The following is an 18,805-nucleotide window of genomic DNA, read 5'->3' on the forward strand; positions in this document are numbered from 1 at the left end:
TCAAGAAACTGCTGCTGTGCTACATCCATAAATAATGAATTAGGAGCTAAAGCTAAAAGGACAGTTTATTTGTACCATCTTCATGTGAACACATTCAAGAACATCACAGATGAAAGAAACATTAAAAACTTCCACACTACATAAAGCAAGAAAAATAGTTTTTCTTTCAGGTGGTTTCAGAAAAACAGAAACATCAAACATCTCCAAGACTCTCTTTGAAAGAACTAAAAACCTTTATTCTCATGGTCCAATCATGAGTGAACTCCCCGATGAAGCCTTGTGTGCTAAAACATGTCAGAGTTTTAAAGGTTAAATATGAGTTTCCAAAACGTTTTGCTGGAGAACAATGAACTATTTGACTGAGTTTCGATTATTTACAGACGAGCAAAACCAGGACAGAGAAAAAAGGACAAAACTGACTCAGTAAAACGACAGAAAATAAGATCCCATGTAAATCTGTATTACGTAGAAGTTCAGCCCAGCAACCAATTCAGTTCAACACAAGTTTAAATGATTCTGTCTGAACTCTGTGGAGCCTGATCTCAAGCTTTTTGAGTCTGACACTGAAACCAGAGAATCTTTCTGTCTCTTCAGATTCACTGTGATCCAGTGATGGGAGTGATTTCAGCCCTGAGTGATCACGCTGATGTTTGCACAGAGCAGACAATGAGGTGAATGTGTTGGCACATTGGTAACAGTGAAACAGTTTATTAGTAACGTGGGATCGTTTGTGTTCAGAGTATGAACTGAGATTCCTGAAGCTCTTGTCACACTGGTCACAGCTGTAGTTTTCTTCCATGTGTGCACGTTCATGCCTGTTACAACTTCTTGAATGTGAGAAGCTTTTGTCACAGTGTCTGCACTTGTATGGTTTCTCTCCTGTGTGGACTCGTTTGTGTGTTTTAAGCCCCCATGCAGTGATGAAGGATGACCCACACTGATCACAGAGGTGCTTTTTAACCGCACTGTGAATCAGTTCATGTTGTTTTAAGTAACTTGATGTGGTGAAGCTTCTCCCACATTCTTTGCAGTATTTCAGTTTGTCTCCAGTGTGTCTACGTTGATGTCTTTTTAGGGTCTTTTGCCAACTGAAAGTTTTTCCACAGAGGTCACAACGAAAGTCTTTCCCACCTCCACAGTGATGACAGGGTTGAGAACTGGATCCATCTGTGTCGCTCTGCTTCTAAACAAAGACACAAAGACAGTGTAAGTCAGTCCTTCAACACTTTCATCCTGAACGTCGCCTGAAATAAAGAGCATCTCTGCAGACGTCCAATTACATTTTACTGTTTCAGTTAACACACTCAGTTTACTGCGCTGCAATAACTACAATACTACCACCATAATACTACAGTAATACTAAAATCATAACTGACATGAAAATCTGAATAATCACTCAGAGCTGCTTTTCCATGCAGTAGAATTGCTAACATGCTAACACAGTTTAATGAGCAGAGTTGTTCCAAACAGTCAGGCTAAAATGACAAGATAACAATATAAATACATACCTCACAGTAACTGCACTTGTAGAGTCTCTTTCTGGTGTGGATCTGTTGGTGTTGTCTCAGGTGACGTGGAGATTTAAAAGTCTTCTCACACAGGTCACATTTATAAGGTCGTTCCTCAGTGTGGGTAAACATGTGTTGTTGTAACTCTGTGTGAGTTATAAACTGTTTGCCACACTGTTCACAGCAGTACACATCATGTCTGGTGTGAATGCGTAGGTGTGTATTTCGGTCCCCTCTCTGGCTGAAGGTTTTTCCACAAATGTCACAGCTGTATGCCTTAATTCCAGAGTGGGTAACTAGATGCCTCTGTAAGTGGCTACTGTGAGTAAAAGCTCTGCCACACTGATCACAGCTGTACGCTTTAACTCCACTGTGGATGAGTTGGTGTGTTTTTAGGGAACGCTTCAAGGAAAAAGACTTTCCACACAAGTCACAGCTGAACGGTCTCTCTCCAGTGTGGATGACCTGATGATGTTTTAGTGAAGCCTTCCCAGTAAACTCCTTCCCACACTCATCACAGCTGTATGCCTTAATTCCAGAGTGGGTAACTAGATGCCTCTGTAACTTGCTTCTTTGAGTAAAAGCTCTGCCACACTGATCACAGCTGTACGCTTTAACTCCACTGTGGATGAGTTGGTGTGTTTTTAGAGAACGCTTCCAGGAAAAAGACTTTCCACACAAGTCACAGCTGAACGGTCTCTCTCCAGTGTGGATGACCTGATGATGTTTTAGTGAAGCCTTCCCAGTAAACTCCTTCCCACACTCGTCACAGCTGTATGCCTTAATTCCAGAGTGGGTAACTAGATGCCTCTGTAACTTGCTTCTTTGAGTAAAAGCTCTGCCACACTGATCACAGCTGTACGCTTTAACTCCACTGTGGATGAGCTGGTGTGTTTTTAGGGAAAACTTAAAGGAAAAAGACTTTCCACACAAGTCACAGCTGAACGGTCTCTCTCCAGTGTGGATGAGTTGGTGTTGTTTTAGGGAACGCTTCCAGGAAAAAGACTTTCCACACAAGTCACAGCTGAACGGTCTCTCTCCAGTGTGGATGACCTGATGCTGTTTTAGTGAAGCCTTCACAGTAAAATCCTTCCCACACTCGTCACAGGTGTATGTTTTCTCTCTCTTTCTTCTGTCAGGTTTGTCGGCCTCCTGAGAGCGCTGACTTCTCGCTCCATGTTGGTCCTGCAGTGACAGAGATACAAACAGAGGCAGTGAGTGAAATGCAGTCGGGGAACAAACTGAACCTTCAAACTCCCTCCATTAACACTAGTTTTAAACCTGAAGGTGGAGTGTGGCACCAAACACCTTAAAGGTCTCTTATCCCCACCTGCTGGTAGTTCTAACACATTACATCCAACCTGGTGTTAAAAATAATTCATGACTGTTTAAACACTAAAATCATGCCCATCCCTCCTGATTGTGTACACACACACACACACACACACACACACACACACACACTTTTATATTATTTTAATTTATATTATTTTGTTGTTCCTATTACATATTTCTATAATTTGTATAGATTTATACATAATTATTCAGTGATAATAAATCTTATGTTTGTTTATTTGTTTATTTAAAAGGAACCTCATTAGCTTCCACAACAGATGTTGCTCGTCTTCAGTCAAATACAATCACATAAAATATTATACAATAAAGTGGATTCAAGATATCCACATAATTTGGCTCTTACATCCACAGTGAGGTTTCACAATTGTTAAAATATAAGCAAAAAATAACAATAATAATAATATCAAAAACATTGAGGCACATTACACAAATTTCAAAAACAAACATTCTCTTACGATAACAAACAAAACAACAAAAAGCTCTATAAATCGGCTTTTAAGTGTTCATTGAAGTTTTGAATAGTTGCTAATTCTCTAATTTTATGAGGCAATTTATTCCACTTAAAAGTTGCTCTAAATATAACAGTTTTACAAAAAGTTACTTTTAACTCGAGCATTTACTAAATTGCAGTTTGTTGAAAACTGTGTAATATGATTATGCATTTCATCTGGATACTGCAGCTGAGCAGAAATAAATGTGGTGTGTTTGACAGAATTGGTTTCTTTATAACTACAAGTAAGCCATAGAATATTTTAGTTTGTACAGGAAGCCAAGAAAGTTGATTATGCATTTTATCAATATTAGTATAGTATGAACATCTTAACACTAATCTGGACGCCTTATTCTGGACTAACTGAAGTCTGTTAAGATCTGTCTTATTAGCTGCTGACCAAATGATTGAACAATACTCCAGATGAGACATTACTAGTGCATTAATGACATCTTTCATAATTGAAGAAGTGATACAGAAAGAGTATTTCATAGCCATAGCTATGCCTCGTCCCATTTTCTTAATAACAGAGTCGATGTGCTGAGACCATGAAAGGTGGTGATTTATGGTAACTACTTATGAGCACCTGCAATCATTCTGGTGCTGTGACATAAAAACAAAACGCTGACCCCTGACTCTGGCACACAGTTTTACCTCTTTTGCTCATTTTAATGTGTGATTAGTGCACGATCAGGTTGCCTTTCATGTAGGGCTGGGCTATATCATACTGTTCACAGTAATACCGGTATAATGTTGGGCAACGATAAGAAATTGAAATATTACGATAGAATATGGGTAAAACGCACATGCGCAGTGCCTTTGTTTTCATACGCACATGGAGGAAAAAGCATGGCGGCAACGGAGAATGAAAAGGGTGAAAGCGGATCGTTGAATGAAACAGATGAACCAGAATTGGTTTGTAAAAATGCTGCAACTTCAGTGGTGTGGAACTGGTTTAGCTTTCGTCCATCAGATACACAACAGAGCACTATTTGTGGTACAGCATGCTAGCAGGCCGTCGTTATTACCGTGTTTTTTTGGAAAATACGGCACACTTAAAATCAATCCTTTGATTTTTCTGAAAATCGACGGTGCCCCTTATAATCCCGTGTGCCTTATGTAGGAATTGTTCTTCACCAAACTGTTGTTGGATTGTTGGGAGAAGTTGCTGTTGGAGGCTGTTTTAGTAACATTCTTTATTCATGGCTGTTTTTGGGCAAAATTGTGAGTGAGCCCACTCCCTTGGATAAGAAGCAACCCCACACATGAATGGTCTCAGGATGCTTTGCTGTTGTCATGACACAGGACTGATGGTAGCGCTCACCTTTTCTTCTCCAGACAAGCCTTTTTCCAGATGCCCCAAACAATCGGAAACAGGCTTCATTGGAGAATATGACTTTGTCCCAGTCCTCAGCAGCCTATACACCATACTTTCTGTGGAAGATTAATCTGCCCCTGATGGGTTTTGGGGGTTTTTTGGGAGAGAAGTGGCTTCTTTGCTGCCCCTCTTGACACCAGGCCGTCTTCCAAGAGTCTTCGCCTCACTGTGCGTGCAGATGTGCTCACACCTGCCTGCTGCCATTCCTGAGCACACTCTGCACTGGTGACACTTCGATCCCGCAGCTGAACTTTCTTGGATGTGCTGAAGCCTTCTTATCAAGAATTGAACATCTTTCCTTGAAGTTCTTGATGATCCTATAAATTGTTGATTTAGATGCAATCTTAGTAGCCACAATATTCTTGCCTGTGAAGCCATTTTTATGCAACGCAATGATGGCTTTTAACCCAATCAGCCTGACATAGGCTGTATCCCAATTTAGGGTCTGCAACCTTAAAGGCCACATTTTAAGGCCGATTACCTCACAGCGACAGCGAGGCTGTCCCAATTCAAAGGATGCTCAAAATGCAGCCACAAATGCGTCCTTCATTTCCCTGAATTTTAAGGATGGGCCTGTGAAGCCTTCATGGCCCAACATATCCCAGACTTCATAGCGCGGCGGTGTGTGGATAATTTTGCCAAAAAAATGGCGGAAGAGTAAACTTTTAAAAGTGAGTAGTGAATATTATGTCACTTATTTATGTGCAAATGTTGAATAATGAAGATTATTAAAACATTACTGTTGGTCACATGTCGGCAAAGTTATGTGACATTAGTGATGTTTGTACTAATTTGGTTTTAAAGCCTTTAAAATATTCGCCGTTCAATAGTTGACCTTAATCTTACAGAGAATGTGATGATTTTATGGATAACTAAAGTCAGTCATATATCCACAAACACAACAAGCTGAAAGTCAGTGAATGCTGCTCGGTTTGCAGTCCTGAATATCACGGCATAAGCAGGATTCACTGCACTGTTAATGTTAGCTATGTTATATTGCTGCCTCTGTTCGGTGGTGTCGAGCCAAACGGACTTTAACGTGTGTTTGAACGAGCTGACGGTTCACTCGTTAAGCTGAAAGAAAGATGCTTTAATCACAGGAGTCACACATGTGTCCACTGGACCATCTGGGAACTCTTCTTGTTTAGCACTCGTAATAACACAAACACTAAATCCTCCTTCTCTTGTGCTGTTTTGTAGCAGTGTGTACACCTGAGACTGTCACCTGTCTGTCTGTCCTGCACTCTCTCTCTGTTTCTTTCTCTCTGGTTGTGGAATAAAAGTATGAACATGTATTTATACAGACCTTCCCAAAGTGTGGGGCCTGCCCCCTAGGGGGGGGCGCAGAGCCATTGCAGGGGGGGCGCGGCATGAAAAGGGGGAAAAAAACAAAACAACGCTTGGACACTGCTAGCACGGGGCGCATACACAAACGCAAAGCAGGCGATGAAGCATCGCTGAATATGTTTCCAAACCAACTTCATTCTAAGCCAAAGACTAGAAAATATGGTGAAGCATATCTTCCCTTTTGGTTTCACCTGCACAAGTGCCGAGGTAGGTCTCCCTGCAGAATTGGTTTCCCCTTCGTCGGGAGCAGCGCTGGGCTGTTCAAATCATGGACAAACAGTATCCCACATTCTTGATTTTTAGTTCACACACACTTGTTGTAATGACTAACTACTCCTGAAATTTTGGAGATGCTAGCTCTTTATGCAGTAAAGTTACAGTGGGATACAGATAACATCAGGCTGATCCTGCCACAATTTGTTCCCCCGTTCAAATCGGACAAACAGCATCCAACAGTTGTTTATGTTTTTGAACCCATTTTACAGAGGGATTGAAAAATGTATTGACAGCAATGTTGAATATTATTACACAGGAAAAAAAACAACTACATGTAAAATAATTACACCGTGATGCCTCTGCCTTTCTGAATAGAGGGACAGTAACTGTGTGTATATGTACGCGTGTAAAACCTGCAGATAGTCAGATTAACAGTATTTCGTCTCTATCTGCTATTCTGCAATTCATCTCATGTAAACAATAACGTGGTGCATAGCGTGACGTGAAAAAAGGCACATACCTTTGACGTTGCGTGACGAACTCGTCCACACGTAAACGCAAAAAAGGAGTTTTAAAAAATCTCTGTTCACGGTGATTCGAAACGCCGTTTACGTGTGGATGAAACAGCTGCGTTTTCAAAAATACCCATGTAGGTGTGGACGTAGCATAAAAGAGTTAGTAGTTTATTTTCTTACTACCTGTAATTTGTTGCAGATTACTTGTATTTGCTTACTTGTTTACTAAATGTTTGAGGTGTGAAAGAAACCGCAATGGAACAAAATATGGGTGTGTGTGGTTGGAGGATGTGTTTGTGCGTGCGCGCGCGAGGGGGGGGCGCAAACATTTTTCTTGTAAAACGGGGGGGGGGGGGGCAGCAAAAAAAGTTTGGGAACCACTGTATTTATAAATTACACTTGTGTTTGAATCCTGCAGCTTATCACACATTTGATTTCCATGTGTGACAACTGCAAGTGTCCAGAGTGAGGACAGACTGAGGGACCCACTGCTGCACATCATCTGTGAGGCTTTGCACCCCTGATGATCCACCAGGACAAACTCAGCAGTGTGTGAGGAAGAGGAGGAGGAAGAGCCAGCAGCAGCTGACAGATGGAGAGAATAGACAGACTGTTCCCTGTTTGTGAAGGACTGCTAGGAAAGTTTAACATAACTAATTGTCTGTCCTGAATCAGTCTTATTAGGTAATGTTCAAATAATGTTATCATTCCAGTGTTTTCAGTGTGGGAGAAAGTACTCAGGGCCTTCAAGTTACACACTATGAAAGGCAGCAACAAGTTTAATGTTCACAAACCTAAAGTATGTATCAGCAGCAGAATGGAGCTAAAAATAAATGTTTGTTTCAGTTCTATGAAGCTTTGAGTATTTTGGATTAGTAGCACTGCTGTGTTTGTTGCATCATATTGCTGTAATTGTTTATATGCTTTATATATTCTGAGGTAAGTTGATCTATAGTGTTACATCATATTCTATAAGGATGTTATGTGTTTGTTTACTTTCTGCCCAGTTTGACCCATTTAGCAGAAGTCAGCCTGTTTAAGGCTCTGAGATCTATTCTATATGAATTAAAGCAGTTATGACATGGTCTGATTTTCTCACCTAATAAAGGAATATTTAATATATCAGGCTACTCTTCTTTCTATCAGAAACAGTTATCGCAGCTCATACATTTTCTTTTTACACATATATGTAAGCATTGAGCCAAATTTAGTAATGCCAACAAATTAAACGAACAATATTTGTCTCTTATATATAATACATCTGTATAGACACTGTCAAAGATACTTGTCTTTGAGTGAAGTGATTAATACAATAACTATAATATTGGCCATATTATAGTTACATTACCAAAGTGAGATGACTTTAGTCTCATGAACAACATTAACTAATTGTTATTTACTAACTAATCTTAAAACTGTTCAGTACAGAAATGAAGCCCAACAATCATGTTTTACAGTCCTGTGGTCTCAGCCTCAGATACTTATTAAATCACACAGAGCTCATGTAGAAACAAATGAAAAAAATATGTTCTCCTTAATTTCTGTCAAACAAAGCTGTATGAAACGTTTCCAGTTGTTAGTATCATGGTTGCTAGGCAACCTGGGCAGAGCGACGGAGGCTAGACTGTCCCATTTCACAAGCCTACAAGCCTCGCACTTCTGGCCTTAGCAGTCTTTGAGTACGCGGCCCTTGAGGACCGTTGAGGCTGCGTAGTTTAAAGCTGCAGAACCTGAATTGGGATACAGCCATGATGATCTCCAGCCTTGTGCTCGTCAACATTCTCACCTGAGTTAAGAAGACGATTACTGAAATGGTCTCAGCAGGTCCTTTAATGACAGCAATGAAATGCAGTGGTAAGGGTTTTTGGGGATTAAGTTCATTTTCATGGCAAAGAAGGACGATGCAATTCATCTGATCACTCTTCATAACATTCTGGAGTGTATGCAAAATGCTATTTTAAAAACTTAAGCAGCAACTTTTCCAATTTCCAAAATTTATGCAATTCTCAAAACTTTTGGCCACGACTGTATAACCTCTTTTTAAGTTTGTGGATATTATACATGGTTATGCTCAGGATATGTCGGCCAATTTCCACTGGAAATGCCTTTTGGTTAAACTGTCAGCAAGGAATTTGCATTTGCACTGTTAAATTTTTATATAACTTTAATGCACATAAAAAACAGCTGCTTGTTTAAGTGAAAATACATTGATGGGTTTTTTTAATAAAGTTGTGGAGTTGTAAAGTATTTTGTCTAGTGTCAATTATATCATCAGTTATATTGTTATCGCAAATTTTCAAATGTATATCGTGATAAATATTTTTGGTCATATCGCCCTGCTCTGTCTGTCACCTTCTGTGTTGAGCTCATTGTTTTCTCTGTAGTGGCTGAGCTGAGTCCAAGTAGCTGAAAATGTTCCTCTGCTGCTCCGTCAGACTCTTCTCCTCCTGCTGATCAGCTGGGACACAAAACAGATCTTTGTTAGGCTCCACACTGCACTGAAGAGTCAAAGTGTCTCATATGTTCATCTAACAAGTAAAAGAACACATTTTTGTTTCCCGAGGTGGGAAACTTATTGGAAACAAACACAAAAGGTTTGAGCACTGATACCTGGCATTGCTGGCATTGAAAGATGCAATGCCAGCAATGAGGATTGTCAAGACTAAAACCAATCAATAAGCAAAGACAACAGGGATCATTTGTTTCTGTTTATTTAGCATTCACAACATTTGTAGTTGCCTTCTGTACAGGGGAAGTCCACGCACACTGTGTGGTACCGCCATCCGCAGAAGGTGCATTCAATCTCTGTAAGAAAAACTAGATTGTCTGAGACTGAAATGATATTAACAAAAGGAGTGGTGATTTGTAAAACTTCAAGTGTATGATAAGGTGAAAACAAATACACAATTGCATGTCATGTAGTTGAAGGTTTTTTTATTTTCTTCTTTTGGAAGACTGGAAAACACTGAAAGTTACAAATGTATTGTGCTTGAAACAAATTCAAAATAGGTGATAAAGCCAGCTGCACATGTGTGTCACAAGTAAATCTGGCTGTATAATAAACAGAAACAAGTGATCCCTGCTGTCTTTGCTTAATGATTGGTTTGAGTCTTGACAATCCACATTGCTGGCATTGCATCTTTCGATGTGTTTGTGGGTGGATTTGAATGCACCAGTGTAAGTGCACTATTAACCCCGATTCTTTTGTCCCCATGATAGAACAGAGAAAACCGACTCATAGTGTGTTAAAACATTTATATTTCTTTTTATTCAATCATGTTCCGGAAGACAGAGACCCCTGCACAGCCCAAACGCCAGTTGCAGGATCTCTAACATTACAATCATAAACTGTGTCTCATATAGGTATTATTTTGGTACTTTACACACAGTTTCGATACAAACATTGCTTATATGGCAAAGTTCCTCTTTTCTGTCTGGCTTCCTGTATCTATTAATATGCTGTACAGCTCTACACTTCCTGTTTTCAGTCTGGGTGAGCACTTAGTTTGTGAGTCAAAAGTGGCCTTGCTTTACAAACCTTCATTATTAAAGTACATAAAATAATATAATAAGAAAATAAGGATACTAAGGATATTAATTACATGACAGCTTAATGATTGGTTTGAGTCTTGACAATCCACATTGCTGGCATTGCATCTTTCAATATGTTTGTGGGTGGATTTGAATGCACCAGTGTAAGTGCAGCCACTCAGACTCTACTCAGTGTGGTCATAGAAACAGGTGCAGATGTGTCACGAGTTAATCTAGTAGTAGTAGGGCTGCACGATTTTGCATAAAATGAGAATCACGATTTTTTTGCTTAGAATTGAGATCACGATTCTCTCACAATTTTCTTTTCCAATATAAATATTTATTACACTTATTAACTGCACATCAACTTCGTAACAGTTGAAACTGAACATAAAAACAATAAATAAACATAAAAACAATAAATGCCTCACATTTTGTTGTTGCCGCAAAATGTTGTACTGCTTGAAATTCCATCTCCACCGTTGCTCGACACTGTGTGTATAGAGCAGGTAGTGCAACAATAGAAAAATAGTTGCGGGACGGCACTGTGTAGCGTTTGTCTAGGGCAGGGGTCAGCAACCTTTAACACCCAAAGAGCCATTTGGACGCGATTTCCACGCAAAAGAAAACTCTGAGAGACGCAAATACTTTTTGGCATCTAAAATGAACATAACACTGTATATATTGGGGGTTTTTTTTACCTTTGTGCTTTGTGTGAACAACTACGGTGTGTTGCTTAAATGCATGAAGTGCTACAGAGAAAATTACATTTTATTTATGTAATTAACACATTTAGGACTTTGCAAAATTCCGCTAAGTATGTATTTTACCTGGTTAATGTGTGTGGCGGGGCGTGGACTGCAGCGCCGCTGCAGGGGAGGCGGACGCACCTTAGCGGTACCGGCAATCACGCCTCGCCGCCTTAACGTCTGTGCCACCTATGCTGTTGTGTTGGTGTGTGTCGGGCTTTAACACCGGCTGTATGCATAAAGCAACCGTGTGTGAAAAGTGGTCAATAAAAAGATGCTGAAAAGCGTGTTCATGGAAACATAGTCGGGTCTGCCGTGATATGTTTACAATGGGACTTCCGCTCCTGAACCTCTGCGCACAGCGTCTGCTGTACGATCGGGGCTGTACGAAGTCAGTTTCATCTTTACGCACGACTGTAAGCTGTCGTCTGTGAGGCGTGAACGTGTTTGTTTTTGGAGAACAGCTGCTGACATAATGTGGATCCGAAGATCCATAATTGGCCTACCTGGGGTTGAAAGTCTCGCACGGCGTTTCGGCGGGTATATCGGCTTCCGCAAGTGTGACGCTTATTTTGATCGATCAAAAACTAACACAATATAATTTTATATTTATATTTCAATATCACAATAATCTTCCAATTTAGAACTACGAGTTAAAAAAAAAAAGAACTAACATAAATAAAATAGACTTTAGCTAATTACTTACAAAAAATTATTTATTTCCCCAAACCACGCGGAGCCGTAGAAGGACTAAAGATCCGCATGCGGCTCCAGAGCCGCAGGTTGCCGACCCCTGGTCGGGTGTTGATCATTTTGCTAAATCCCTCGTTTTGCACAGTGTTGATGGGAACCATATCTTGGTGGTGATAATATCAGGTGATCAGGTGATAATAGCCTCCGTAATTTCTTTGTGCCTGCGGGAGTTCGACGTGTATAGGGAAGCACTGTATAAGGTTCCCGTTATTGATGTTTGGGTGGTTGACTGGGACGGATTTTCTCCTGTCACTTTCTCGTCATCCCTGACATGTTCTCCGTTGTTTTTTCCCTGCCAATTTGAGCATCACACGGCACAGCTTCTGTATCACGTGGTATAGGGCTCCGCCTTTGTCATTTGTTGAGCAGGAAGAGTAAGCGCTTGTTTTCATTCAGATTATGTCCCGGATCAAAATGCGGTACAATCGTCGACGTCTTTCTTTCTTTCTTTCTTTTTTTTTCTAAATCATTGTCATTTGGAAATGAGATCACACATAAGTATGAATCGAGATCGCGATTCTCTAACGATTAATCGTGCAGCCCTAAGTAGTAGGCTATGGCACTTGGCCACAGGTGGCAGTAGTGGACTGACCTCCATTTGAGACTGCTCCAGCTGCTCTGTGACAGTCAGTAGATCTGCTACAAATTGCAGATCATATGCAAGTTTTGGAAATTACATTAAAAATATTCCTAACTTAGCCATGGCAGCCATGTTGATGTATTACCTATATTGGCTGAAAATGTTCATTTCCAGAGAAAAGACACAGGCAGACTATGCTTACAGGATGTGATGTTACTAGTGGTGCAACGGATCAAAAATCTCACGGTTCGGATCGGATCAGGGTTTTAAAGTCACAGATCGGATCAATTTTCGGATCAGCAAAAATAAAAAAAAAAAAGACAAAAATTCTACTCGCCGTATTTTTTGCCTATTAAAAAACATTCAACTGAAGACTCATTCCACGCACTTATATAAAAACAAATAAAGGTGCAATATGGACATGCTGGGCATCCTCTGCATCCTCTGCACACGGCCATAAACAACCAGAGGAGTCTGTTCAGTGACAGGTTGCTTCTCCCAAAGTCAAGGACCAGCAGACTTGAAAAAGTCCTTTGTCCCACAGGCCAACAAACTGTTTAACTCCTTGCTGGAGGGGAAACGGGGACAGAGGAGGGGGGAACAAGTAGCTGTAGTGCGTTTTCACTGTGCAATAGTTTTTGTTAAAATCCAACGGTGTAATAGACTCACAATACTTAAAATGTGCCGTTCCCTTCTATTCTTATTCCTATTTATTGTATTTATCCCTTTTGTATTCTCTATAAATGTGTAAACATGGTATATTTCTGCTCACATTCTGCAACTTCTGTGGGTGCTGTGCTACTGGAAACTGAATTTCAGTTTGAACCCACCCGAGGGATAAATAAAGTTTCATCTAATCTAATGTAATCTATAGGGCAGTGCAGGGCTTTGTATCTACCACTCCGCTGTGATATAACGAGCGGTCACGGTCACGTGGCTTTCCGTTGCCCTGGAGCTCCACCCATTCGTAGTTTCAGCAACAGGAGATGCCTGGGACAGTTCAGCCATAACGTTAAACTTCTCCTGCTCATACATGCTAGGGACGATCTTGTCACTGAAGTGGACGCGCAATGAGATATCATAGCGTGGCTCAAGCACGTTCATCACAGTTTTGCACAAAAGACGACGGCCTCCCGTCTGCAGCTAAACACCCCATTAGCTTTAGTAATAGCTTTAGCCTGGTCAGACTGGGCAGTAAAGGGCTGCTTAAATGCCGCAAACTCCTCTGCTCCGCTACTTGGACTGAAGCACTGACCATAACTACCGCTTGACAGACTGACCACGCGCACCATACACATACTTTTTTTTTCTTTTTCGAATCTTCGGATCACGTGCGTACCGAACCGTGGAGTCAGATCGGTTCGGATTTCGGATCAACCGTGATCCGTTGCACCACTAGATGTTACATGTTATTATGTGATGTTATTGAAATCATCAAGAATAACGGGAGTGGTGATTTCTATAACTTTGTGTATCTAATTTGGCATTTCTTACTGATGTAGGCCAAAAATAAATACATAATAAAATTAAAGTTATTTAAAGGTTTATTTGCAACACACAAAATCAGACAAAATAGAAAGTTCCACATGTATTGAGGAACTTTACACACACACACACACACAAAACAAGAGAGAGAGAATATGCAAACAGCTACCAAACAGTCATCATAATTTGTCATACAATGAGAACAGGACAAAACAACAATTAACAATGACTAATTAATATTAAAATCTGTAACATAATGTATTGTTTGGAGTTTAGTCTGATTGTTTCAGGATGACCTGCCATTATCCAATGACACATCTGCTTACCTGTATCTTTTGCTCGTTTCTCCTCCTTTTCTTTTCTATTTTTTCTAAACTGAGCACCTGATGGCTTTAAAACTTTTCTTGTCCATCTTCCATTGGTTTTAATTTTGCACTCCAGTATGAACACAAATCTCCCACCTCGAGGATCACCACAACTTAACCTAACAGACCTACACCTTAGTTCACAGATTCACTTTGTCTAAGGATTATTTCTGGGATTTCACACAACCCAGTATTCAGATCGTGAATACATAATGGGCTTGGATTTACAACATTATGAATGAAATGTGCTCTATTTGGAAGCAGCCGCCCCGCCTACCCTTTTGACGGGTTGTGTGTGAGACTTTAAATCATCAAACTGTAAATTATAAATTTTAAATTGTTATTGATCCCTTTACCCCTGGTCCTAAAATGAATATTTATTTTCTTACTCTTCTTACAGCCATCTCTCTATATAATGGACTGTATGTAGCGGAGATGACAACAAAGTTTACTTTGACTTCAGCAGCGAGCAGGCGCACCGAGGGCTCTCACGCTGACTTTTCGCTTATAAAATTTAGAAAAAACATCGGTGCAAATTATAAGTCTGTATCATAATGTCTGGTGTTTTCATGTTTGCGGTTTTGTTTTTATTTTGTTTTATTTTGCAAGTTGATTATTAGATGGCGCTCCAACCAGCCAGAGAATCCCCCGCCGCCCCGCCCTCTCCTCCCTGTGCCGCAAGCAGCAGGCGCACCTCGCAAACGGAGGGCGCCCTTACTCCCAGCAAATGGGCGACAGAAAACCGATCGGTGCCAACGACATTCCCAGTATGCGCTGGCATGATGTCGGGGCAGCATGAGTACGAGCATTTTTTTTTTTCGCCGATGCCCGTGATGCCGCCCCCCACCACGATGCCGCTCCGGGCAACCGCCAGTGTCGCCCGTATCAAAAACCGCTACTGCCTATACTACTGTGCTTTGATGTCGCTCGTAAGGGTGAAACTCATTGTGAAACGTTTGAGAACCACTGCTACAGAACAATGGAGATTTCCGTTATATGGTAACGCCTGCAACTCACGTGACGCCCAGAATTGTACAATACTGATGCTTGAGAGCGCGCGTGTGATGCAAGTATGTGTAGAGTGTTGAGCGCGTGATCAGTGGTGAGAAAAACAACTCACGAAACTTGACCTTTCTATACTCGTGGCTCACTTGCACTTCTAATCTATTCGTTTGCACACTTACACACACACAGCTGTGGTTTCCTGTTTTGCTACACTCTGGAGAGCCTCGCCTTTAACGGTCTTCTCTCACAGAGAGCAACAGAAAACTTCATTCAGAAAACTTTAAAAAACTCCAGATTGACTGAACTCAGTTCAAAGTTACCTTGACACTTACCTTTAGATGTGAGAGGTAGTGATGGTCCGCTTGAAGCTGACGCTCCGGTGCATGTGTCAAAAAGATCAACACGGTGCTTCAGAAGCACTGTGTCGAGGCTTGATTCGTTTGGCCACAGTCACGTGATTAGTGACGTCTGAAGTTTCATTTAGAATACTTTTTTTTTATTGAACTTTATTGAACACACAATGAGTATACAACATACAAACAGATGAAGTTTACGAAAGACCAAAACATGAACATACAAAACCAGGGGTAAAAAAATTATCTTATGAGTAAAAAAAAAAATCAAAAATCAACAAAAATCAACAAAAATATATATATATTGTTCTGAGAGGCTTTTTGTTAGTTGAGTCTGATATTGATTGCATGTACAATTCCATATCCTTATAAAAAGGCAGAAATATGGTGTTTTATTAATAAACTTACATTTATGGATAAAAAAATTAGCTAAAATATTAACAAATTTATTATAAAAAACATTTATCATTTGTGGAATTACAGGGATTATTTTACATAACCATCATTTTTATCATTGCATTAATTGTCATTTCATCCAAGCATTTATTGAAGTTGCTGGCATTATGTTATAATTTGTATTACAGGGGTTATCATAATCACATATTAACATGTTTATTACAGGTGCAGTTAGAACCACTTAAATCGTTGAGTTAAAACTATAATCTTAAAAGCTTGTATGCTGAGTATATTGTTACAGTAAAATAGTAGCTGAGCAAAGGCCTGAATGTATTCAGCTTCTTGTTGCATTTGAGTTTGCCTAGCAACAGGTGACGCAAAGAGGAGGACAAGTCCATGGGGACCTCAAAGGCCTGAGATCATCACCATATTTGGATGGATGCCAGAAAGGGGAACTTCTGTGTCTGCATTTATCTCTGAAAATTGCTCATTGTCTGTAAAATATGCAAATTATGTGCTTGTAAACGCATGAGGGGGCGTCATAATACCCTGATGTTATAAAAGCAATCTGAAGTGTATTTTTGGGTGGGGATTTACAACTGATGTTTTACAGTTTACGTCTCCCCACGCTGCGTGTATTCATTAATATTGCGGCTCCTCCAACCAACGGCCGCGGCAGGCTAAACATGAGGACACAGATGACGCGCAACAATAAACGCATAAAATACACTTCTGTAACATTTGCTCCTTTATTCCACATGCACCGTCCAATATACAAATCAGCACATGGGATTAACAATTACACCAATGCAAGCGCACAGACTGCACAAACAAATGACTGCACTAACTAAAATGGCTCTAGCTAACTACTATGCCAAACTACAACTTTTCTATGGCATCAATTAGTTCATGAATATACACAAAACCATCAAGTAACAGTCCAAATCTATCAAATCATTCAAGCTGCGCTCAAGCTGCGGTCAACAGAAAGTTTTGCCTCATGCTCACCCTACCTTCTGCTCATCAACATCAGGTGCGGTGAACAGGTGAGTGCAACCACATTTATCATATAACACACCCATGAGACACGCCCCACACCCGTGCACCAATACAGTGAGTCCATTTAAACCAACCCACTTAGACAGAAAAAGAGCAACTCATATGGCTCCTACATACCGGCCCCTAATTATTTTAGAGCAATAATTACATACTTACCATGTAGGAGACATATTGATAAACATAATCAATCCTTTATCAAACGTTCAAAAAATACAACTTCAATTCAAAATAAGCAAACACACATTAATACAAATAGACACTTGAAAAAGTCAATCTTCATGACTCTTCTGCTTCCTGTAGAAGACGCACTTTAGTGATTGGCCTGTCCAAACAACCAGTCTTTGTTTTAACACGAATCCGACGTACAAGTCCTTTACCGTCAGAAATTGCTTCCACAACCCTACCAGTCACCCAAGAGTTACGAGGCGCAGAATCATCGACAACGATAACCACATCCCCAGGAATGAAGTTCCGTCCGATTCTCTGCCACTTCTGACACTCTTGAAGCTGGGGCAGGTACTCCTTAACCCAGCACTTCCAGAACAGGTCAGACATGTACTGTACTTGCCTCCATCGACGTCGTCCATACACGTCTCCCTTCTGAAACACTCCTGGTGGCATAAACGGCTTGGTCTAAGCAGCAACAGATGGTTAGGTGTCAAGGCCTCCAAATCATTAGGATCAGTAGAAGCTTTGGTTATTGGCCTACTGTTCACAATAGCCTCTGCCTCACAAAGAACTGTACAAAGGCCTTCATCATCCAAGTTCTGCACTTTCAAAACAGAATTTAACACCTTCCCGACAGACCTTATGAGACGTTCCCAAACACCGCCATGATGGGAACCAGCAGGAGGATTAAAAATCCACTTTATGCCCTTTTGCAGCAGCATCTCATGAATCTGTACCCGATTCCATCCTTCCACTGCCTCTTTCAACTCAGGTTTGCCACCCACAAAGTTCCCAGAGTACACTTCTTCCAGTGTAACCTTCAGGTCTGGTATTGTGTCATTTCTTCTGGGAATATTCCTGTCCTGTTGCGGTCGGTTGCCACCAAACATGAACTCAGAATCACCAAAGAAGCTGGAGAAGATATTACTGTGAGAGCTGTGGTGACCCACTTTGAGCCTGTGCTCTCCATACATGTCATACCGTTTTCTTTTCTCCTTATGTAAGAGGACCTCATAAGCTGCCCCCAAGTCTGCGAACTTGTCCTGGGCTTGCGGGTCGTCTTGCTTTCTGTCGGGATGTAACTGCAAAGCCAGCTTTCTGTAGGCCTTCTTGCTGTCCCTGATTGATGCACTCTTGTGTTCATTTGCATCAACAACATGAACTAAAATGGCCATTTTAATCTCTGGATCATTTGAAGAGATCTTTCCAAAATCAAGGTTCACTGGCCACTTAATTTCTGGTTCAGTGAGAAACTTTTGCTCAGTCAACCAGGAATCATCCTTGATAAACATCCGTTTAAGGCTCATAGTTCGCTGTTCTACGACCTTCTTATTATTTGGCATTTTTACCTGATTACACCTAAAAGGTAAACCACCGGTATAATGACCATCAACCAACTCAGAGTCCATCACTGACTTCATAAACTGCTGATCTTCTCTAGACAAAGCAAAGTGCTCATCCTGCCTACATTCTGGAAAATCAGCCTTCATTTGACGTTCCCACAAGTCATCCAATCTTGCCACGGAAATCCTATTGACACTCACATCAAAA

The 18,805-nt window shown here is 40.7% G+C and overlaps 1 protein-coding gene across 1 annotated transcript; it reads right to left on the minus strand.

The window, feature by feature from the left end:
- Positions 1–240: 240 nt before the first annotated feature.
- On the minus strand, positions 241–18,429 carry LOC109203480 (zinc finger protein 708-like). Its single transcript, XM_025910605.1, has 6 exons — positions 17,992–18,429; positions 17,491–17,719; positions 15,611–15,690; positions 1,509–2,693; positions 664–1,183; positions 241–284 (listed from the first exon to the last, which is right to left on the minus strand). The coding sequence occupies exons 1-6, from the start codon at positions 18,427–18,429 to the stop codon at positions 241–243; spliced, it is 2,496 nt and encodes an 831-aa protein (XP_025766390.1).
- Between the last annotated feature and the right edge of the window lie 376 nt (positions 18,430–18,805).

Source organism: Oreochromis niloticus, linkage group LG9 (assembly GCF_001858045.2).
Source record: "Oreochromis niloticus isolate F11D_XX linkage group LG9, O_niloticus_UMD_NMBU, whole genome shotgun sequence".
Classification (NCBI taxonomy): domain Eukaryota; kingdom Metazoa; phylum Chordata; class Actinopteri; order Cichliformes; family Cichlidae; genus Oreochromis; species Oreochromis niloticus.